This window comes from Lycorma delicatula, chromosome 1 (assembly GCF_047948215.1).
Source record: "Lycorma delicatula isolate Av1 chromosome 1, ASM4794821v1, whole genome shotgun sequence".
Lineage (NCBI taxonomy): Eukaryota > Metazoa > Arthropoda > Insecta > Hemiptera > Fulgoridae > Lycorma > Lycorma delicatula.
In genome coordinates, this window is record NC_134455.1 from 150,283,491 (window position 1) to 150,309,585 (window position 26,095).

General features: G+C 28.8%; 1 protein-coding gene across 6 annotated transcripts in view; it reads left to right on the plus strand.

Annotated features, from left to right (window-relative positions):
• The window catches only part of LOC142324100 (uncharacterized), a 363,200-nt gene that overhangs the window by 84,101 nt on the left and 253,004 nt on the right, over positions 1 to 26,095 (plus strand). For all 6 annotated transcript variants that reach the window (XM_075364751.1, XM_075364759.1, XM_075364778.1 and 3 more), the window contains 3 exons: positions 3,416 to 3,583; positions 6,336 to 6,545; positions 22,867 to 22,989. In XM_075364751.1, coding sequence (XP_075220866.1) covers positions 3,416 to 3,583; positions 6,336 to 6,545; positions 22,867 to 22,989 — 501 coding nt within the window. The remainder of the gene's footprint in view (positions 1 to 3,415; positions 3,584 to 6,335; positions 6,546 to 22,866; positions 22,990 to 26,095) is intronic.

Sequence of the window (26,095 nt, forward strand, 5' to 3'; positions counted from 1 at the left end):
GCAATTTACTCAACATCGGGCATGTATGCCTCAGTGTATATGTTCTTGTGATGGTCTATTTTTCAGTCGCTCTGTAGTTAACTTTAATGTAGATAAAATTGAACAGAAATTAAACTAGAAAATCCAAAAATAATATTATTCTAAATTATAATTTTCAATTAATATTAAATAATCAGATGTTTCACCAAATCTATTACATATACACATACAAGGTGTGTGAGAAAAGTAATGAGACTGACTTTTTACTTACCAAAGTTTTTATTTTTTTCAAACAACAATATTATCCCCTTAAAAGTAGTCCCCTTGGGCAGCTATACACCGGCAGAGTTGGTGTTCCTACTCCTGGTAGCAGCGCTGGAATGCTTCAACTGGTAGGGCTTTAAACTACTCGGTCACAGTCTTTTGAATGTTCCAAAATGACGTCCTTTTAAGACATGTTTCAATTTTGGGAAAAGGAAAAAGTCACAAACACTCAAATCAGGTAAATAGGAGGGTTTGAGGTAAAAAATTTTCTAATGGAAATGGCCGTGTGACACGGGACATTGTTATGAAGCATCCACTTGTCTGCAATGTCTGATCTCACACGAATCACTCTTTTCTTGACCCTTTCAAGGACACCTTTGTAAAACACTTGGTTGACAGTTTGTCCTGGAGGAACAAATTCTTTATGCACAGTACCTCTACTGTCAAAAAAGCAAATCAGCATGGTTTTAATCTTTGATTTGCTCATTCGACATTTTTTCGGTCGAGGAGATGACGGAGTGTGCCACTCTTCGCTATGCCGCTTTGTTTCAGGATTGTACTCAAATATCCAGGATTCATCACCTGTGATCACACGATTGAAGAATTCTTGGTCATTATCAATCCTCTAAAGAAGATCAACGCACACATTTCTTTAATTGTCCTTCTGTTCCGTTGTGAGGTTTTCTGGCACCAGTTTCGCACAAACCTTTCGCATGTCCAAATCATCTGTCAAAATTTGTTGTACAGTGAAAATGTTTAAATTTAACTTTCACTTATCATCCTTATTGTTAAACGACGATCTGATCTCACAAGAACCCTCACACACTCAACGTTTTCGTCAGATTTTGAAGTTGAAGGTCTCCTTGAGTGAGGTTGATCTTCAACGTGTTCTCGGTCTTCCAAAAATGATTTGTGCCAGCGGAAAACTTGTGCTCTTGATAAGCAATGTTCTCCATAGGCTTGTTTCAACTTTTCAAAGGTCATGCTCGTGGATTCCCCAAGTTTAATACAAAACTTGATTGCACAACGTTGTTCTAAATTCTGATGCTCCATTTTTGTAACACACAACAAAAACACAACTTCACTGATGGCACTGTCAAAAATAATGTGCTGGCTGAACGGAGTTGAAACTCGTACTGAGCATGTGGAAGGGATGAACAAACTGGTCTAGCACAGACCAGTAGACAGTGTTGCCAGATCGCTCGCAGTGATACCAAACTCATTACTTTTCTCACACACCTTATATATAATGCCTGTTAAATTACATTAACACATTTTTAAAAGTACATAAAATTTTATTTCACTAATAATTTCTGTATTTTTTTCATATTTTTTTTTATTGTTATTATTGAATAATTATTTATGGTAAAACTTTTTACAATCACGGGTTAATAATTATTAATAAATCAATATATTTAGATTAAAAAAAAAAATAGTAAAAAAAAAAGCAGATGAATTCTGATTTGAACCAATGATGTGCATTTCCCTTATAAGATCCAAATATTTAATTAATTAAAATATCATTTGGCTATACCTGTGAAACCAATGGAAATAAGTACCACTTAAAATATATCGTTGAAAAGCTTTCAGTGAAGGCTTACTACTGCAGTTAAGAAAAAGTCCAAAACCAAATTTTTTTTTGATTTTTTGCTTTCTTGGACACTTTTGGTTCAGTCAATTACACTCAAAAGTGGAGGTGCACAACTAGGTGTTACAACAGTCCTAAATTCAAAATTTCAACATACTACGGCTAATCGTTTTTGAGTTATGCGAGATACGTACGTATTTACATGCATGCATACATATGTATGTACAGACATCACACTGAAACTAGTCAAATTGGATTCAGGGATGGTCAAAATGACTATTTCCATTGAAATCTGAAAACCGAAATTTTTTGCAATCACAATACTTCCTTTACTTCATACAAGGAAGTAAAAAAGAAATAGGCAAGAAACTGATTACAATTCTTTATTATAGTTTATTCCTATTTTTCTGACTGTAACTACCATTTAGAAACACTTTATTGTATACACTTATTGTATTGTAAAACACTTATTGTAAACACTTATTGTAAAACACTTTATTGTAAACACTTAATTTCTACACAACCCTTCCTAATTTGAGAAATATTCGCTTTAAAAATAATCAAAATAGTTAGTTTTTCATATATTGAAAACTAATATTAGAAGCCCAGAATTAATATGACATTACCTGAAATCTTGCACACACAGAAATTAACTTTTTCCCACAACTGGCAGGTCCAGAGATTTTTATGTTAAGAAGTCATTTGCTTAAACAACTATTTTTTTAATATCTATGTATTTGTAATGGATCATAAAAAAACAATTGCATTGAAATTATTGATTGATTACAGTTTAGTCACAGTTTTCTTTTTTCATTAGTTATAATTCTTATCTAAAAAGATAAGAAATCAAAATAAATTCAGTTTCACTCTAGATCATTAATTTACTAACTTGCATGTTTTCTTTTGTTTAAAGAACTGCCTTTGAATATTGTCTGTTTGAACTTTTGAACAGATTCTCAGAATTTGTCTTCATTTTGTTTTCCAAGTGGGAAAAGATCTCTTTCTACCTACTTTTCACAATTAGGAACAGTCAAAATTGCATAGTGCTAAAAATCGGATAGATAGAAGTTATTCTGAATAATGGATTCATTTAACATTCAAAAATGATTTCATTGAAAGGCCATTACAAACTGGTGAGATTATTATTAGACAGAATCCACTTACTGTTTTCAATGAATGTATTTATTTTTCATTTTATATATATTATATAATATTATATATTATTTTTTATATATATATTATGTATATTTATTTTCTTTTTATATATTTATATTTTTTTCTTTAATCTTGGTTAATGTCTCATTAATATTATTGATTAACTTGTGATTCTGACTGAGGTATCTGATGAATCAGGTTTTTATCAAAACCTGTTTCTAGTGATAAATAATGAAAATATTAAGCAATATTTATTGTAAACAAATTAATTGGAATCATTGAAAATGCTGTTTTTTTAATGTCTTAATTTATAGTAATAAAACAAATTTTCCTAGAAATTTTTATAGAACTAATTTTGTAAATGTCAAAATTTTGTTTTATTATTTTGGTGAAATCCATGTATTTCAATTGACTGTGCTGTTGGTACAGGTATTAGGGGAAGAGAAAGAAGATTTGCAGGGAAATTTATGGGCTTTACAAGAAAAGCTGTGTGCACTTGAGGAACACTTACAGCAGCAGAAGTTGATCCTTGAAGGGGAAATACAAGAGAGAGATTTGAGGGTACGACATGCTCAGTTAGAGCTCCATGCAGCAAAGGTATAATAACATTTTTTTAGGTATTTTAAAAATATTTTACTTCTCATATATTTGCAATATATGAGAATTACAGTGTATTTGGGTTTTGTTTTATCAATATCAGTAAGTTAATTTTTTTAAGCTACTTTCATTGTGTATTACATACATTTTTAGTCACACTACAGTAACATAAATCCACTTTCATTTATTTTTTCTTTTATCTCATTGTTAATTTATTTTTCAAGTTATTTTTCAAATTATTTCTCATTTTTATATTGTTTAGTGTTAGAATTTGATGGAAATTTTTTAGCTTATATTTTCTTGTAAACACTGTCTACTCTAACTTTATAGTTGATATGTTGAGATGCCTCCTGCCAGTTCATGAACAAACCCTGTCCACAGCATTCTGCATTGTTTCCACTGCTACATGTTCATTCTTATGCTTAACTATAATGTAATGTCATCTTCATAAACTGACAAATTGGTATCCAACGGTAAACTTCATTCCAGGTCATGCAACATTATGTTGAAAAGAGTCAGACTAAGCCCTGAACCCTGTGTTTGCAACTATTGTTAATGTAGCTTTCATATGTGTACTGGTTTATTTTTACCTTAAAAGATCTGTTATTCAGAAATGAGAATAGGAACTGCAATAGTTTGCCTCGTTTGCCAGTTTTTGCACACTGTAGTATTAAAGCGGTTGGTGAGACTGTATCAAAGGCAGCTTCAAAGTTTATCATTGCACCAACAGTCACTCTTTGTTCGGTAAAGCCTGCATAGATTTCATCTGTCATCAGTAGAAGGGCATCAACGGTGTCACGTTGTGGTCAAAAACTGAATTGTTTATAACCAAATAGTTTATTGCTAAGAAGTCCATATGTCGCCAATCTCCAATTCAGTCTGTTATAAACTTTTTCCATAAAATTCCCCAGGCAGGAAGTTAGGGAAATGGGCTTGTAAGTATTTGTAGTTTTTCTATCTTTACCTGGTTTAACCAGGTAAAGAAAAAGAAAGGCTTTTTTATTATAAACTGTGAAAAATATGATTTGTTATTTTGTGGTTATTTTAGTAACTTTGGTAACTCATTAAAAAAAAAACATATATATTTATTTATTTTTTATTTCGTCATCATGAAACCATACCAGTATTATTGCATTAATCAGGTCAATTTTTGTGGTACAATTCATTTTTGAGTCATTTTTTGACTATTGCCCAAAGATTTTCAATCAGGTTAAATTTGGCCATAGGAGCAATTTATGTTTCATTCTTAAAAAACTTTTTTCACATTTTTGGTAGTATGGCTTGGCATCAAATCTTGGAACAGTCTATTGCATTGTGGGAATTTAATTTGTTTTGAAGTTGTGTCAGAGTGCTTTCTGTCAGAATCTTCATATTTAACATACAATCTACTGGAAATAATGAACAAGGGCCTCCAAATGTGAAACAGCTTCAAAACATTTTTTTTCTGGGAATGTTTTAACTGTTGGATATGAGCTGGTGATATATCTTCATCTGAAGCTTTTCTAAAGTATGGAATCCTTTTGCTCTGACATAAAATTGTGGCTTGTAAAATATAACATTTTTTCAGTCTGCTTTGGTCTAGCTGGCTTATGAACTTTCCATCCACCTATAAGAAGACATTGTGTAACAATTGTCATGTGTAAATATGTTCCATTGGCTGTTAATTCTCAATTTTAAGTCCATAATCAATAATTTTGAATGAAGTTGACTTTTTTCACTTAGAACTGATCCTGTGATGGAGTAGTAGTTTTCTTTTACTGCCATATTTGCATTTCTATCGAGGTGTAAAAGAACCAGTTTTTGTAAACTGTTTTAAAGTAGCATTCACTGTCAACACCACACTCAGAAGCTATTTGTTATTGTCTCATACTGGTGAAAATATGAGAAAATACTTTCTATAGAAAGTAGGAGAAACTATACAGAAAAAAATGAAAGAGAAAAAGTTCAGAAATAGAAAGAGTAACAGTTCTCAGAAAAAGAAACAATATTCAAGCACTTTCTTGGAATTATATTCATTTATTATATATTCAAGACAAAGAAAAATTACAGAATATGATTTTGTAATAAAATATGAAATAAACTTCCATGAAACACAATAACCTCACATTACGCAGGCAACTTAAAGAATAGGTGTGTTCAAGCAGTACAGCCACAATATAGAAAAAAAAGAAAAAATTTGCTATATTTGGATTAATTTGCATTCAACTGTAAGTATCTGATTTATACGTTACTTTTCAGAAAGGACATGTGCAATTATCAGCTTTATTTGAACTTTGTATGTTATCAAATTGTATCAGGGACCTAGTCATTTAGATAGTAGACAGATAAAGAATTATTTTTTAAAAGGATAAATCAACCAATAACTGGAGGTAAGAGAATTATTGTGATAAATGAAAAGTTTTAATTTCTGTGGGAATTGAATTTTATCTACTGTTTTTGAGAATGTTGCCCATTGTTCAAACATATATTAATATCAAACATATTAACTGTTGTTCTCATACTTCTGGCTCGACATAATTATACTGGAAAAGTGCTTTTTTTCATGCAGGTACTGATACACTTATGAGTAATAATATTTACTTCTATCTAAACGTACTTGTTTTATATAAAAAATGTTATAATAGCATGTTTAATTTTGTTTTGACATTGAATTGAAAGAGAGTGAATAACAAACTTAATAGTAATTTAATTTCTTGTAAGATGATTTGTTAAAATAAATTCATTGATTAATGCATGTATTTTTTTATTCTAGCTGGATAAAAACACAATGATAAACAAGATGATTATGGATGCAGAGGTGGAATCAGAAATGGAAAAAGTGTCTCGTCTTAGAGAAGAACTTGAAAAGGAGCACGATGTAGCGATCTGTCGTTTGAAACGCCTGTATACTTCACAGTTACAAGAAATGGTGGAAGAAGTGAATGTTCAAAGACAGAATGAAGAACAAAACCAGCTCGATCAGGTTATATTGCCATATGAGATGGCTGATGCTACAGAATCCATCAGCATGCCGTTTTGATTGTGTATGGTTGCATGTTTCATTTTGTATTAATCTGGATCATTGTTTTGCATGGATTTACTTTGCTAGCCTCTGTTTAGATAAAAATACAATCAAAGTTTGGCAAATAAATTGTCTAGTAGAGTCTTTGTATATATAATATTGTATCCAAGCATATGAGTATTTTATACATACATATATATATATATATATATATATATATATATATATTATATACATACATATACATAGGGCCTATATATATATATATATATATCAGTTAAGTTTATAATTGGTATCAGTTCTTATGTTACTCTAGTGTAATATGATCTCTTCTGATAATTTGTTCTGTATATATTGTATAATTAAAACATGTGGTAGAAGAATTTAGTTTTCTTTTTTTTTGGATAATTTTTTTATCCAAAGAATTAATTTAAAAATAAAGCTGCTTTTGACATGAAAGAAAAATAATTCTATTGTTTAACGTAGACTTCATTATTCACAAAAAAATTTAAGAAAGTTGATTGCGTTTAGATTGTAATTCAATCATTCAAGATGGATGTGTTTATATAGTAAACGCATCAGTTTTAGGAATTACAGAATAAGGGATGTAGTTTTTTGACTAATTTTTGTCCATTTTCTAGTTTAAGAGTAATAATTTTATTGGCTGTGTACGCAGAATATCACAGTTTTAATATCACTGGTGGATTGTTGCGGTTGTTGACTATACTTGTATTTGAATAAACTAAACTGTTATTCTAAATAGCTAAAATTGTTGTAAAACATTTTTAACAATTTATCAGTAACCATCTTCCAACTTCGATGGTGGATGGTGCCTTGGCCCTTCTTCTGGATGGTCTCAGGTTTGAATCCCAGTCTCTCAGGCATAGCATTTTTCATATATAAAATTTATTTTATATTTATTTTATTATTTTTCATATAAAATTTTCATATATTTTTCAAATAAAAATTCATCAAGCAGAAAATAAAATATGCCCATGCACATGTTTTAAGCATCTGGTAAATTATTTTATTAAAAAAAAAATTTTTTTCTGCAGACTTTTATTTATGTTGTAGCATAATGTTGAGCATCCAGGTTTTGTAGAAATTCTGTTGGCATTGGCAGCTGCAGTTAAGGCTGCACTTTATATGGCATATAGACTCCAGCAGTGAGCTTACTGACTTCTGATTGCAAAAAATATGTTTATTCTTCCATTATATAATATATAAAATCTTGTATTGAATAATAAAAAGATTTGAGAAAATCTTTCAAAAGAAATTTTAATAAACAAGATGGAATATGTTAATAAAAAAAGTAGAAATTTTAGTTTCTAGGGTTCCAAAGAGTTGCATTGTGAGAAGGATGATATTTAATATTACATTATGAACTGATACAAATCTTAAATAATTGGGCTGAGGTGAAAAGAAGAAGAATAATTTAAGAATTTATTTACTGCTAATTTTATTTTAATCAGTTTTAAAAATTAATTGATATAAATGAAATTAAATAATTAAATGAAAAATATTTTCTCAGCTTTTGTACAGAAAACAGGCTGCCTTTGTTATTGACACAATGAAAAATCAAGAAAAGAGTAAGTTTCCTAAAATTTTTACAACATTTTTTGATATTCAAGTATATTGTATTACAAAAAAAGTTGGAAAATAAATTATAATTTAAAGAGCCATTTTAAGAATGTAAATATAGCTTAATTACAAAAGTTGATAATATTATTATAAGTAAACATGCATTTTTCAGAAACATAGTTTAATCTAATTCTTTATAAGTTGCCACTGACATGAGAGTTTTGCTGTATTTATTTGCAAGCTGCAAACATAACCTCTTCATACTCTACCACCAGACTACACTGTTCATCCAATTAATAGTTTCCTTTAATTCACAGATTGCTTACCACCTGAAAATTCATTCATTTTTTTAAACAAATAGATGTCATTAGACCTATGTTCTGACTGTGTTTTGAGTGACTTAATCACCCCATCTGAATTTTCTCAGCCAACGATGTATTACAGTCGCAGATTGTAGACTCATATTATCATAAAACAACATAACGCTCTTTGTCATCCATCTCAGCTACCCTTATTTCTGATTGTAGATAACACAGTGTAACTTCCAGAGCATTTCATAGCAGGTTTATGAAGTAACCATTTTTTATCTAATAATAGGATGCTGATCCCAAAAGATCACGTTTATAACTTGTGCGTATAAGTTTTGTTTATACATTCACGTAAATTTAAAGTAATACATTTAAATTTAAAGTAAATGAGAGAGTTACTACTCAAATGATGGATGTTTCATCTCTGGGGTTCTAAATGATCCTGTGTACAGCTTTAGTAACATTCTGGGTAAGAATTTCTCACTTTCCGTATAGTATGCCAAAAATTCTATTGTGAACCACATTTAATGATTCATAAACTGATTAATCTTGTAACCAGACTGAAACACACTTTTTTCTTGCAGAGAAGCAAAGTGAGTGATGATGAAAATGACCAATTCATAAAATTAGTTTTTTCTTCTCCATACAAATCTTTTTGTACAGGGAAGAATTGAATATATCAAGACAATACCAGTCATCCAATTTCAAGAATATTTTCTATCAGTAGACTCATAAATTTGTTGTTAATAGGTCTTATTTTCACCCCTCCTTATTATTTATTTTTTTAATGGCTTAGATAACAGGGATTAGGTAATTTATTTGCTTTTATGAACTAGAAGAATTACATTTCGTATAGAAATTTAAATTTGAAAATGCATTCCGCTGTCGTGGAGTGGTTTCTGCTCAAGTGTGTTTGTTGTGAAGGTTATTGATGCTGTCCCAAGAAAACTGAGCTTTGTCGGTAAATAAAATTAATCTAGACAATCGGTGTTTCATATTTAACCAGTTGCAATATTGCAAATGAAAAGGAAGATTTCTCTTGGTTGAAGATTTTGTACTCATTAATTATGATAAGAATACAGCTTGCTGTTATGAAGTGTCCTCCACACTATGAACTGAGAAACTTCAAACCGCTGGGAAAGGTGTATGTACTAACTCCTGGACTGAGTTGAATAGTCTTGTTAATGTTATTGGTTTCATCAATATCAGCATCAAGATGGGGAGAATGGTTGTGGTGAGTTACTGGAAAGTCTCTACCCATTTCTTGTATCATGAAATGTTCCCACTAGTTGTTTTAGGATTTGGAATTATGCACTTAGAAAAATGTCTTTGATATTCTGCAGCAGCACTATTTGCATTTACATCATACACTCTCAAGATAAATACCATGTTGGTGTATTCCTCAGACATAAATAACAAAGACATTTCTGCTGTTATCATCATGTTAACATGGCTAATATAATTCTTTCACCAACATGAGGTACAGTTTATTGGCTTTCAAATGAACTATACACACTGTTGATAGAAAGGTTGCAGCTAACAGCTGGAAATAGGTAGAATAAAATCATGTTACCAGCGTTCTAGGTTCTGTAAGTTTAGTGAACTTGTAAACGTGTGGTCAATTCTTCGCAATCATGTCCAGGATTTAACTCTTCTCGTTAAAGCTGTAAACACTTGAAATTATTGAACATATGGTGAATGAAACATACTATAACCAAGCCTCTGAACAAACTGATCTTGCTCATTCAAATTTGCAATAATGTAAATCAACCAACATAGATGAACTGCATACATTTTTGAGTTTGACCATGCTGATGCTAAGAAATAAGAAAAATTCTATAAAAGAGTACTGGTCAAAAACGACTGGCTATTACATTTCCCAATATTTTCTGAAATGATGTCTAGAGACAGATATTGGAACATTCTTAGTATGCTTCATTTTGCCAGTAATAAAGATCAACCGTGGCTTCCGTCTTTTCAAAATTCAAGAAATATTAGATAAATTGAAAAAAAAATTCTCAAATGTGTTTTATCCTTTTCAAAGTACAGTAATTGACGAGCTTTAATTTTGTTTATGTTTATTATAAAAATTATGTTTTAAAATTTGTTTACAAAAAAAAATATATTTAAATTTTAAATGAATTAAAATAATATTCATCCTAGTGATTGTGAAGTGATAAATCATACAAAGAATGACTACGTAAAGATGAATAACTTTAATAAAATATTGTAGTCTGAGCAACTAGGATTTACAGTATATTAGTAACAAAAAGGTTAAAACAAACACACACCACGAACGCACGCACTCACTCACTACACTCACTCCACTCACTCACTCACTCACACAATTAAATTACACTGTACTGAGAATAATTTACTGCAGTAATGCAGAATGTGCAATACACTGATGAAGTGACATAAAATACATTTTTGGCCAGCTGATTTCTGTTTTCCAACTTATAAAATCATAATTTCTCAAATTTTCAATTTGACTGTGAATTTGAGAAAGATTACATAGACTTTTTTTTTGCGTAGCATAAATACTGAATTTTTATTTTATTAATTTTTAAATTTTATTTTTATTGTTAATACCATTTTTTTGCATCATTGCACTTTGTACATGTAATACCATTAATTTTTTTTTTGGAATATTTTTTAATTTTTATTGGACTATTTTACATCAGTTTTCTCAGAATTAAATTCTCTACAAGTTTTGATAATACATTTTATGTATTTATTCGTCATTTAACAAAACTTTTATATTACAGGTGTAAAAAAAGGTGTTTTTAGACAACAAATGTTTTTGTTTTAGCTGGGATATTAAGAAAACTATTGGAAATATGGTTCTACAACCTATTTTATTCAATTTTTCAGCTCAGAAACCATAAGAAATCAAGTTTATCCCCAAATTTGGGTTAATAGAATTTCTATAGTTTTATTTCACTGTTTGCCTACGAATCGGGGTGAAATTTTTTGCCAGCTGTAAGTTGCTAATGAAGAGTTTCTGGCCTCATGTTTATATGAATATTTTCTATAATAAAATTGTTATTTAAGCAAATAATAAAATATTAAAATGAACAGCTAATTGTGCAATAATAAATGCCATTAATTAAATAGCCCTAATTCATTTATTTTATAACTTGTAACATGGAAAAGGTAAGTTCATCTCAGAATATGAACGTGTAACAAAAGCATAATTAACAAAAATTTATGAAATAAGCTAAGTAAACACTAACAATATTATAATGTCTTTCTTCTTTTTTTATACCTCCAGGATCACCATTAAGTATTGCTTCAGAGGATGAGATGAATGATTTATAGCATCTGAAAATGCCATGCCTGGTCGGGATTCGAACCTGGGATCTGGATGAAAGGCCGAGATGCTACCACTTGCATCACGGAGGCTGGCAGTATAATAATGTTACTGATTGCTATCTGTGCCTTAAAGAACCAATCATGTAATTCAATAATTTAGACCAATTTTTCCCATTTAAAAATATTTATTATTTCGTGTTTCCCTAAGAATCTTCTTCTAAGTGCTTGATCTGAAATATCCTCAGGGGTGCATATATGCCAAAAAATGTTAGAAATCTTCTCCTTCCAGTACATGGCACAAAGAGAGTAGTCTTTCACTTTCATCTCCCTCCCTAACTTTATGAATTTTCAGGACTTATTGTTTTAAATATCATACTAATATATGATTCCTTATATAATATTCATTTAAATATGCCCTCTCTTCTGAAAAAAGTTTTATTTACTATAAAAACACTGATATATATTTACTTAATAATTGTTCGTAAATCCCTCTTCCATTCTCACCATAATTTCACGTAGTTTATCATGCCATTTGTCTTCTGGCCCTATTTTCAAAAAATCCAAATCAAAAGTTTATCCCCTCAACTCTTATCACCTCCTAGTGTGACCAGTTTTTTTCTGAATTACCTGTACCTACAAATTCTCTGGTAATCTCCATTTGGGTAAACATAATTACTTATTAAAAATTTATATTTAGAGTTTGTTTGAAGATTATCCTGTCATTTGTTTGCTAACAGAAAATGCAATTAGGGATGTTCCTGGCAAGTGCATACAGTTATTTTAAATCGCTGAAAGTTTTATAATTTTGCTTCATTTCACCCCCAAACTCAAGCATCATATGTTAAAATTGTAGTGTATAATGCAGTGCTTGACCTTCAAACTGACATGTTTTGCAGAGATCCTGATATTATCCTTAGCTATGAAATTTTTTCATGCATTACTTATTGCATATTTTGACATGGATACTCTCTTTTTAAATTGCTGTTTAAATAACAACCAAGATATTAATATAACCCTAGATATTTATAATTGCATTAATTACTTCTATAATATCTTCAAATTTCCATTTCTTCAATACCCCTACTCAATCTCCTTGCTGAAGACCATAATTTTTACTTAGTTGGTTTATAACAGAGTACACCTATCACAATGTATCTTAAATTGTTAATTATCTTGTTTACCTTTTAATTTTTTAGCTTCTTAAACCAGAATAAATTGGTATCTGCATGTTCATATCATCTATTCAGATTTCCTCAAATTTATATGGCATTGTGGGTATCATTTATAAAATATGCAAAAATTAAGGGCAAGAGAAGACAACCTTTTAAGCCTTGTAAAAATCTATTAGCCCACCATTTCATCTCACAAATGAGAACGTGTTTTTTCACAAATCTTTTTTATACATTAAATTATTTAATACTTAATCCTAAGTTATTCAGTTTAAAAAAAGAGTGCCCTCTGTCTATGTTACTAAAAACAGCTTTAAAATCTCCAAAATACTATATTTTCTTGCCTTCCTTCCTGACTTAAAATGTGCAGATTAAATACATTGACTACTATCGAATATCCTTTATCCCTTAAGCTTATTTGATATTCCCGTATCCCTTGAGCTTGCAGAATTTTATACCTTAATAAAAAATCTTATAATTTCTGATACAATACACCAGTAAAAATCTTTGAAATGGCATCGAGAAAATATCCTCTTGATTATTCACAATTTCTTTTGAAAGAGAAATATGATGATGGATTTCTTAACTGAATTCAGTGATGCTCCATTTTCTAATATATAATTGAATAGATAGTGAATCAACCAAAGTAATTCATTCAGGGTTTTCTTATAAAACAGAAATGGAATTTGGTCCAGCGCTGGGATCTTGTTATTGTTTACTTTATTTAACATTAGTTTTAATTTTTCCATGATTGATCACATCTGAAGAGGGATTTTCAACCAAAATGGTATAACATATATGGTGGAACTAATTTCATCCATAGCATTCAAAAGCTTAGAGAAATATCTTAATTGGAGAATATCTCCAGATTTTATGCTCAGTACAAGTTGGAAATTTTATTTTATTCTTTCTCTTGTATCTATTTACTAAACACCTTAATGTCCTTAAAATTAGTTGGTAATTCTAGTGTGTAAAAACATACTTGTTTACATAAACATTTATATTTACTATTTGCCTCTTTCCCTTAAGTATTCTTGCTTAAGTAAGTATGCATTACTACTCCTAAACAAAGTAAGTAACTTAAATACCTTATCCTTGAGATTTTTAGTCTATATCAAAGAAGGACTACTTTCCCTCAATTTCTCTGTAACTTTTTTCTGTTACTTTATTGTTAGTGGCTTAAAAAAATCATTTTACACATAATATATATTGTATCATTATTATTCCTGTGGGGCCCACCCTACCGAAAAATTATCACACAATATATTTTGAAATGTATTGTCATCATCTTTTAGCTATTTTAATTTGTAAACAGAAGTAGAAGGTTCACTTCCCTAGACTTATTTCCTGTTAATATCTTTAATATGTCCAATTCAATCATCATTTGGTCTACAAAGTTTATTGCCTTAGCTATAAAATTCATAACAATATGTAATGCATCGGTTGATATATATATATATATATATATATATATATATATATATATATATGTAGCACCACAAACTTGTGTTGTCTGTAAATTAAATTTTACCATGTCTGTAAATTCTTCATTATTACACCATCTGTTTGGCCATTCAGTAATGATAAATCAAAATTTTCAACATTTATTATCTTTTCCTTTTGCCATTTAGTAACATTAATTGAACACCGTTTCGTATATAAAAAAAAATCTTCATACACTATCTGTTCAGGTGGTGATCAACTATCTTGTGATCAGCCATCCTAGCATTACATTAGCCTATCCAGATAACATGACTTTTTTTTATAATAATTCTTCACTCTGACTCCCCACATGTTTAGAAAATCTATTTCCCAATTTGAATCATTGATATCGAAGGTAAACATAGAATATTTTCAAGTGTTCGAGGTTCGGCAAGAATATTGAGAGATAGCACATGAAATGATTTCTTGTTAATACAATTTATTACTCTTAATTAACTTATACAAAATAGCAATTCAAATTAAATATGAAATTCATTTAATAACAACCAAATTATAAATACCAAAATACAATTAGGTTTACTGCACAGTTAAGAATAACCAACAGAAAATAATGTTGAATTTACAATAATATAATCAAAAAATCTGTGATAAATACAATTCACTTTTACTGTTTACAAAAGAATTACCCTGCACTTTATAAATGAATAGAATAATGTAACTTTCATTCCAGTTCACAACTAACTCATCAGACAGCTTCTTGTTTTCATCCACTATCTAAAAGGAATATTTGTGATGCACTGTGATCACTTTTATCACACACACTCATTTCAGATTTTTTTTGGATAACTTTAAATCTTGTATGAGATCATTACGGTTTTCTTGAGTCAGTAAATGAGACTCAGATGAACTGCTATGTTTAAAAGTTGTATCACCAGAATCTGTTTATTTTTCTTCCTTACTTCCATCAGACTCTGAGCTCTCTTCATCTAATGTCACATGTTCTGGAGGCTTTGGTATGGGCAATTCTTCACATTGTAGAACTAGTCTCATTGCAGACTGCAAGTTAGGGTACACCACTGTATGTTTTGATGTAATCCCTTTAATGTTTGTTAAGCAGAAATAACGGTCAGAAGAGTGATCTTTGGGTTCCCTCCAAATCATAGGTAGGGAGAGCAATTGGCATGTGGTGTGTGCCATTTTTCCATGGAGTGAAAAGTCTAGAACGTGATAAACAACAGATATGTGGGGCCAAGACCCTTGTTTTATCTCTGACTTTACACTCAAAATAAAATTCATAACATTTTTTTACTAATGGTTTTGCCTTTGGAACTACATAAACTGTAGAAGACTACACTTCATTTAAACTCACCATCCTCTGAAGTATTATCTAAATGGTAATTACAGGAAAAAGAAAGAGAAGAGGTATTTTGTAACTGACGACTAATTAAAAGAAATAAAGTTGTAAATATGTAATACACAATAATTCAGACACAAAGCACTCACAATGAAATGTTTACTGGTTCACCATCTCACAACTGGCATCATTCTGATGAATGTGTGCTACACTAGATAACATTTATACATGTCTGAACCTACACAACAATAGCAACACACCCTTTGAGTTAGCTCATTTGATTCCATCTTATTTATAATGTTCTTGGAGCTTTTATTTGGCAATGGACCAGTGGATGAAAAATGTTTTAAAATATTTAAAAAAAATTAAATAACAAAAAAACTGTGGGTGATGGAGAAATGTTGAATGCATATTTGAAAACAGGATAAAAACTGCATTAAATACACCTACTGGGCTCTTGAGACAAAAATCATGTTGACCAGTGTAATTAGTCTTTGTAATGTAAATAAAACTGCATACAAAAATTTAAAAAAAAATTAAAAAATGCCAGATTGTGTTCTACGCCACTTTTTCTACACCAGAAAACAAAAATTATATGAAATATAATAATAAAATATATAATATAAAAAATGTTGAAAAGAGAATTTTATTTATAAATGTAAATAAATATATGATTTGACGTACATATTACACATTAATACTACTATCATAATATAATTTGTTTTAAATGTGTAACCAGAAGGTTAAAATTTATATTAAAAAAAATTATAATGTGCCTTTTAAAAATTGCATTGTATTTTAATTTACTAATTTTTTGCTGATATGAAAGATGTGTTGAAACATTTTTTTAATTGTATATTTAAAAAAAAATGTTTCTTTTAATAACTGTTAATACATGTTAAATCATATGAAAAACAAAAAGTAGGTAAAATTAACATTATTTACAAAATTATTTTTATAATTTAATATCATTTACATAATACCTGTTTTATATATTGGGTAAAAATCAGTTTTCCCAATTACTAATAATAAAACATGTCCTTCTGCCCTTATGCATTCGTGGTTGTATTTAACCATTGAATTAAAAATCATTTCCGATGATATTTTGTTCCCAATTCATAAAATCATCTTGAGATTTCAGTCAGCAACTTGATGCTTTTCAGAATTGAACTGAATGACCATTTGAATCGGAAGAATGTACCAAATCTTTAAAAAATTCCCTAGAAAAAAACAAATTATAAGGCCATAAAAAAATCATATGACTGTAATGTTCATTCAATTGTTCCTTGGCATGCTATTCATTCAGGAAAAGTTTAATTGAACTCTATTTTGAAGAGCATAGTGAGGAGTTATCCACCTTGGTGTCAAATTAGAAATGGTCAAGTCAGATAAAGGGTTGTTTATTAGCTCAGGAATTATAAGATCTCAGTACATGAATCTCTATTTCACTTCCATTGGATCATTCTCTTTGCCATCCAACACCAAACATAACTACAGTTCTTATCCATAATTACAACAATTTTCAACAGACAAAAAACATAATTATAATGTTCTACCAGGTCTTTCAGTTTGAATTTTACTGCATAAGACGATATAATATCACTGAGGTTCTGGTTATTTTCAGTCCAACAGTAGTCTTTCCAATTGATGTTTCTTAATACTGTCTGATTAGTTTTCTTTATTAATATCTCCCACAATAAGGTGAATGTTTCATAAAATATAATTAGTTGTAGGCCTAGCTAATTGTTGACTATCTCTAAGCTTTCACTATTTTCAGACTTTATTTCATGTTATGCAAATGTTGATGTGTCATTAGTGCAGATTTGGCAGTGTGGCATAGAATTCTTTCTTCATAGATTGAAGCAGAGTAATATTTTTTCACAAGCACTAAAAACCAGTTCATATTTTGTCTGCTTTAATTCCATTATTTTCAATATAGATGCAAAAATGAATTGAACAGCAGTTGAGTAGTAGTATTTAGTTATGTCTGCTGATTACTACTGACTGCAAACCTAAAACTTTGTACTTGGGCTTTTGTACTGCAAACCCAGAATTTTATACATAATTAAAACTGCGTGTAGGAGAAACTTGACTTTTAACCAGTGTATGTGTATTATGAACAATTATATTGCAAAATATATATATTATTTTATGGAAACTATCAAACAACTTTTATCAAAACTAATTAAATATTATTTTACAGTCATATAATAAATCAAGTAATACAGAATGTCAATTAAAAACAAACTTAATTGAATAAATTTTAATTCTTTAGACAATTGTAAATTATTAATGAAGAAAATTAAAAAAAGAAGAAAACAAAACAAATCTCTTGTTAACTGCATTAATAAGTAAGGAATGAGAATATTGTTTTTAGATTATTTAAACAAAGATTTGTTTTTTTTTGTTAAGATATTACCTACTTTTCAAAACCTACATATCATGAATGACACCATTTAGATCCATCCAATAAACAGATAAAAAATATAGTAATAAAAATGAAAATATCCTAAATCTAATTTACCTTCGTTGTTTTTTTACAACTTCACAATTTACTTTTCTATAACAGTTGTTAGGCTGTAGAATCCAACCAACAAAAGTATAATAAAAATAATTTATTTATTGTTTTTATGATTGTGTTGACTGGTAAAGATTGACTGCAGATTTTGTGCAATTTCTGAAGAAAAGTAAAATAATATTAGTAACATTTATGTAATTCTGTGTTAGAATATTATAGAATCAAATATGATATTTTTTTACATTCTTTATGGTAGTTTGTAAAAGTAAGCAATAAGCTTACTTTTTCAGCTATATCATGTCATTTTAAGATTACTATTGTTATTTAAAAAAATCATAGCATGGTAAAAAAAGATGTATAACTTCAGTGTATGTTATATAATCCTATGTAGAAAATAATTTTATGAGGAAAGGAGTTTTAATTGAATATGTCACCAATTAAATGATCTTTAATGATCATTAATTATTTTCAGCCTTTAATCATTTTGCTTATTTTGGAAGTTTTTGTAATAATTTACCCCTTCCCCATGTGTGATCAGTTCTTTTAAAATTTTTACTATTTCTGTAAAATATTTATCAATTCCTTTTTACAATTTTGCATGTGATATTGTGCATTTTGATTGTTAATTTTATTTGTTCTATTTTACTGTTATTTAGTTTATGTCTGTGATTCTTAGCAGTGGTGTTGTTGATGAACTAGTTTGTTTATTATAGATAATAATGTCATGCATTCCTTTGAGCATTGCTAATAAAAAACATCGTCGTGTGGTCCAAAACAAAAAAAATCCTTTTCGAATAATTTTAAGTTACATTGTAAAGCAGGGATATTACCTGTATGCTTTGTATTATGATGATAGATATCTCGGCACAAATATCTGTTTTAAATTTATCACAGATATAATGGAAACTTTCTAATTTTAAGAGTCTTAGTAAATAAGATCATGATGAAATATAATATGAAATAATTTCTTATCTGGTTCTGTGATATTTCACATGCATTTATGATATGTTCAATTGGTTTTCTTGATTTTAGATAAACAATTATAATGTCATTCTTACCAATATTATCAACAACTGTTTTGATATTAACTACACATCACTTTTAAAAGTCTGTTCAGTTTTTGCACGTGGTCTGTTGCCATATATGCAGTTGAGGCATATATATGTCCTGAATTTAATTTCTCTCCTTATATAGATCAGAACTAAATAAAAGCTTATACGGATATGAGCTCTGGCTAGTGCTTATATCCATATAGGAGCTCTATAACATACATTTGATGAGTGAATTGTACAGTCATTATTTATGTTTTGGGGAAATTACCTAATCTGTAGATGTATTGCTTTTATTGAACTGAGAATAATATCTGTTAGGAATTACAGACATCATTTTGAAAATACTGAAAACCAAAAATTGTCATATAAGCTATTGATGAATGCCTAGTAGGAATTATAAATATGAGTATATATAATTTTTACAAATTTTTAAAGACATAACTTTTTGCACAAATAGGAAAGTAAGCAATGGTAGAAGGAAATGTTATGCCATGCTTGTTTTTTAAGACTGTAAAATAGAATTTAAATGAAAGCCTAGATCCATTATTTTATTCTCATTTCAAAACTAATGGATTTTTTTGTTAGATCTGTTACTTTAAACTTGTGATGCTATCTTCTGAACTCTATAAAGTATACTATTTTAGTGAAAATAATCTTTTTAAGATTCATATTATTCTTCTGTCTGTTACATTATGTTTTAAAATTCTATTAACATAAACCATTTAGTACAAAATATTGAGATAAGACATATCTTACCTTATTTTTATCATGAAAGTACTTTAGCGGGATCCTGTATCCTCACTCACAATTGAAATATTTAAAAATTCTAAAATAACCCATGTATGTGGTGGTGTAATGTTTGTTACATTACTAATGTAACAAAGTTAAAGCGGACCCTGTGAAAGTACTTTCATGATAAAATTAAGGTAAGATATGTCTTATCTCAATATTTTATACTAAATGGTTTATGTTAATAGAGTTTAAAATATAGAATATATATACATGTAGGATGATAATGATTCTAGATTGCACCATGCCAATATGTTCAGAGATTTATGCTATTAATATAAGCAAAAAGGTTCCTATAACATATGTTCAGAAATACTTTGTTTTCATGTTATGGTTAGTAAGCTTTTATGCCTTTGTATTTATTCCAAGGATAAAATGAAGCCAGATTGGAATTCTTAGAATCCAACTTAAGAGTTAAATTTGGTGGTTTTGTTTGTTTCTTGTATCACTTGTAGTTTCTGAGAAAATCTTTTGCAATAACTAAAAAATTGGAATAGAAAAAATAATTTAAATAGAAAAAACATTTGAAAAAGATTAAAAATAAAAATTATCTGAGAAATGTCTTATTTCATGAGTTTGCAAAAACAGCTAATCAACAAATAAGTTTTTGTCCGTCAATAATTTTGTGGTGACTTTACATTAAGTTAACAAAAAATTAGTCTTATCTGGTATTATACATGGGAGACAACATGGATTGGTATACATTTGAAGAAATTTGGGCATGAGTTAATTTATGGTAATGTAAATAATATTAGTATAGCAGTGGTTAAAGAATATCAGACAACAATCCAATTTGAAGAATATCAAACGTTAAAAAATTTATATTTGTGAAGAGATATTGTAGCGAAACAGATACTGAGACCAAAAGTAGTTGGTGTTGGTCATCCTTTGTTTGTAAGAAATTCAAATTCTGAAAAAGAAATACTCATAATCAGTGCTGATAATTATCTCCTACTACATTACAACCACCAGAAGGTAATCACATTAAGTGTTTTACAACTAAACATTTGGTGAACATTACAGGAGCAATAATTGTACCATTCCACATAACGTATAAGACATATTACCACTTACTAATTATTACCAATTCTGTTGATAATTAATTGGAAAATGTGTAATAAGATTTCCTTGCGCATAATCTGGATTTGCTTAAATTTCAAAACACCCATGATTGGGCCAAATGAAACCCACATGAGACTGCCACAATACCTTTCCAACATACTTCCACTTATGTTGTGTGGTTTTCTCGGTGACAGTCTCATCAGTCCTTTTTTCTTATTACCAAGATTTTCAAGACTACAGAATCTATATATTTTGCTTATGCACCTGATTGAACTGTTTATGTATGATTGTTTACCATGATGGGCTGATTACATTGAACCAGTGAAACAGCCATCACAATCTGATCTCTCACCATCAGATGTTTTCCTTTAGAGTTGGGTAAAGTTGTTGATTTATTCTATATACATTAGCACACAAGAAAAATGAAGAAAATGGATCACAGCTGCAACAACTACTAAGAATAGAACTGAACTATAAGATGTGTTCAGGAAAAGTAGATTTATCATGGTAAATCATGCATTCAGCAAAATTTCAACCACATAAACAACTATTTTCAATGGTTACCAGTAATTTTAATTGTAAATAAGTATTTAGTTAATAAATCCTTTTGAGATAAAAGTTATTATAATTTTTAATTTTTTCGAATTCAGTTTTAATATATTGAGATCAATTATTAAATTGTTTTGTAATTAAATTTTTTTCTCTTTAAAGCTGTAAAACCTTCTGCCACATTTTGGTCTGGTTTGTTTTGAATTAGTAGAATTTCTGAAACTTGTATTTCTTTTCTATTGATTTTACATATATATAAACTTTCTCAAAATAAAATTCTCTGTAAATTTGGTTTATTGACAGTAACTGTTTATTAGGATTTTGTATTGTTATTTGTTGATAGCGGTTTAATAAAGTAATTTATGCCAATTTTAACTCTAGATTTTTGGGTTTTGTAACAATTATTGTAGAAACTAAACTTCACTTGTAGAAACTAAACTAAACTTCTGGGTTAGTTTTCTTATTTTTCAGGTCAAAAAATAAAGTCACTTAATTTGGGTTGCAAGAATTGCTGTCTGGCCCATTTTACTTTTGAAGCAGAAACCAGGGCAAAATATTTTGCTAACTGTAATTAAAAACAAACTTTACAGACATAGGCCTACGTTTATAGTCTTCATATGTCTGATGAGGTGATGTAATTAGTAACCAAATAAAAATTATATAGGTGAAAAGCTAGTTCTAATTTTAGTAATTGCAGCAAAAACAAGTTTTAGTAATTGTAATGATGGTAACATGTTTGCACTTAAAACTAAATCTTATTTATAATCATTTTCTTTTATAAAAAGCATGTCATTGATTATATATTGTTTCTTTGTTTATTTTGTTTAGTAGACCAAAATCATCAATATTATTTATACAGGTTATTTATTAAGAAGCTGATATATGTTTTTCTTGTTGAACAGATTTTTGTTATTAAATACCATGAAAAAACTGTTATTTTTTTGTGAGGTGTTTATTACAGAAATGATTTTTTTCATTTAGCATAAACTTCCTCATATTTTGCATTGAAAAGTTTATAATTTTCATCTGCATTGTTAATCACTGCTAAATGAAACATTGATTTTTTTTAGTTATTGTTTGAATTTAATAATATTAATAAAATGATTTTTTAATTAAAGATTTTGGTGTTTGTATGTTTGCAGATCACTGCATTAGAAGAACAAGTAAAATTATTGTTTAAACAGATTCAACAACTTACTAATCAGAAAATTATTGATTGCTTTGGTTTGAAAGATGTCGGACTTGAAAAAATTGAAAAAAATAAGGTTAGTTTTTACAACATTATATAGACTATCTTTGTTGAATTGCCTAACTTTTTCCTTAGGTATTTCATTGAAAATATATTATCATTATATTATATATATCTGAATTTGAATATCAATTAATGAGTTATGAAAATAGAAAAAAACGAAAAAAAAATAGTTATCTTTTAGTGTAAGAATGTTCCTATTTTAATATGAAACTTACTTCCTCTCAAAAGAATGGAATAAACTATCATTCTTCAGAGTTGGTTTAGTCAGCTAGGCCCATCAATACTGAAGATGAAGTTTAAGGACAGTAGTTTTAAAAAGGATTACTTTCAGACATCTATTGGTTAAGGTTTTCTGATCATATTTTGCTTTTGGGACTGCTTTATAAAGTAAAAGCAACATTTGCCTTTTTTGAGGGCTAACTTCCAGACTCTTGAAAAATACAATTTGTCTCATGAGCAGTTGATTTTTTCCCATATTTTGACCACCACCATATAAACTTGTTATAAGATGGCTAAGAAAATTTCATTAACAAATGGTAGTACGGTTAAGAAAAATGCCTAGTTAAGAAAAATAAGATGCCAATAGGTGTAATAAATGATGTAATCTGTTGGGAGTTACAGAATTTCATGAAGATACAGAATTCTATTCATTAAATTTATTTAAAAATTTACGATATTATACAACATATGATCCCGTAATTATTTAAAAACAGAAAAGAATCATCTTAATAGGATCTTCTTAAAGTTTCTTATTCAAAATTTAAATCAATTTCCTGAATATGACATTATACAAACTGATATAACATTTCAAAAAAATATTTGGGATCAATTAATGAACGTGATACTAACTTGATGTTATAAAATAATTTAAAGTACATACATCCATCTTATAAATAAAATAGTTTTGTTTTATTTCTTGAGAAATATTTTATAAGCAGAATTTTTATGATTATTAATGCCCAAATTTATAATTACATTCTTTATTGTGTTTCTAGAAATTGATTTATAAAATAATAGTACGTATTTTAATTTGCCACAATTTACACTGCATTAAGATCTTTATGTATATTATGTGCTTTGAAATACTGAAACAAATGTTCTAACCTCACAAAATTTAAACTATAATAAGCTTTAATTAATTTCAAAATGTGAACTGCTCCTTCAACTTTAAAAGGCAGGCAACCCTTTTTCAGTTCTATTGAGTGATGTATCATCTTTTCTACTGTGAGGTTCTATTGTTGTTTTATATATTTAATATTTTAGCCTACTTTATTTTATTCATTCTAAGTTTCTATCTTCTCTGTTTTACTTAATAATGGGTCTTTTTATACAGAACCTTTTTCAGTGGAATTGTCAATTCTGAAACTAGGTACTAATTAGTTATGAAAATGCTGACTGAATTGCAGGCACATCTGCATTGACTCTTCTATTGTTATACAAATAGGTTTTCCAAATGTGATTGTGGATACCTATCTTATATTCTATTGGATATATATATATATATATATATATATATATATATATTTTTACAATATATTTATATATTGTAAATATAAACATATAACAAAGTTAAAAAAAATTGAATCTAATTGTTTTATATACAGGTTGTCTGGGTTAAAGGTATTCAAAAGTAATTAGCTATATTTAGAAAACCAGTCAAGAGGCTCGCTCAGTCTACAGGAAATATCTCCAAGATTTGTTCTATATACTCAAGGTCAGCGGAATACACATGCGCAGGCAAGTTGACTTACAGAGCAGCTGTAGTCCCTTTCATTTTCAACTGTTAGGACTTTTCAGTACCCTAAGTATTATAATTGTATCTGTTAACTTTCCTGCACAGATGAAAGATTGTAATAACAATGTATCAGGATAATTAGGATTGTTTTTTTGATATGATGCATATTCTCTCCAGCAAACTGATACCATAGGTGACAATCATTTCATTTAATTTGATGAAAGAGTTGTACACCCATAAATGTAGCTGCTTATGAACAATGTTGCGTACAGTGAAACAAGGAATTTTTGCAGTGACTGCATCGTATATACAATCCAGCATCTTGTCACTGTATGAAACCTTTGGATGATTTCCAATTTGTGAAACCAAGCTTCCATCTAGTCTCTCTTATATCCCGCTGATGAATAGGGTTGGATGTAGGTAGTTCGATAGTTCATTCAGTTGCTCACACCATGATGGAACACATGTAACAGATTGAAACTCCTTTAAGCAATGCACACACTGAACCTTCTTTTGTAGGGTCTATATCTCGACTAACTACTATTGACTGCAGCTACATTGTGAGTTGGCTTGTCCACCATGTTATTCTGTTGATCTTGGAACTACACAGAACAAATCTTCGAGATATTTCCTTTCAATTGAACCACATTTAAGATATTACAACAGTTGGTTTTCTAAATATAAGCCATTATTTTTGGATACTTTTAACTTGAACATTTTGTATATAATTTATTTGTACCTTTTATGTAACAATATAAACTTGTAACAATGGTGACTTTCAATTTACTGCATTACTTAAAATGTCAATAAGGTTGTAATGGTTTCTGTAAACATATGTATTTTTTATAAATAAATAAAACTATAACTAGTGTCAACCAGCTGATTCCATGTGTTACAACAACTGTTAATATTACTCAGAAAAAAATTATTTTATCTAACAGGCATAAAATACAATTTTTATTAACTTTTATTATTTATGGTAAGAAATAATCATTTAATTGGAATTATCATAAAAAAAATCCTGTAAAAATTGTTTTGAAATTTTTCTATTAATTTTTAGCTAGAAATTCTTGTAAAATGATTTCTGAGTAAAAAATATATATCTTTGTTTTGTTGAGTTGGGGGATAGTGCATTATATGAAATTAAAAATGTTTCTGCAAATGTAACTGAAAATATTATTTGCTTTGTTGCCATTTTGTTTAATTGTATTTGAACAAGTTATATAAGATAGAGCCTTCTCACTATTATTTTGTTTTCAGATAAAATATATTGCTTTTATGGGTAAGATATTAACTTCCCACATGTTCATTAAAATTGGTAGTACTGTTTTTGCATCAGTTTGTTTTAAACATTAAGATGTGAATAGAGCATATTCTGAAGAGT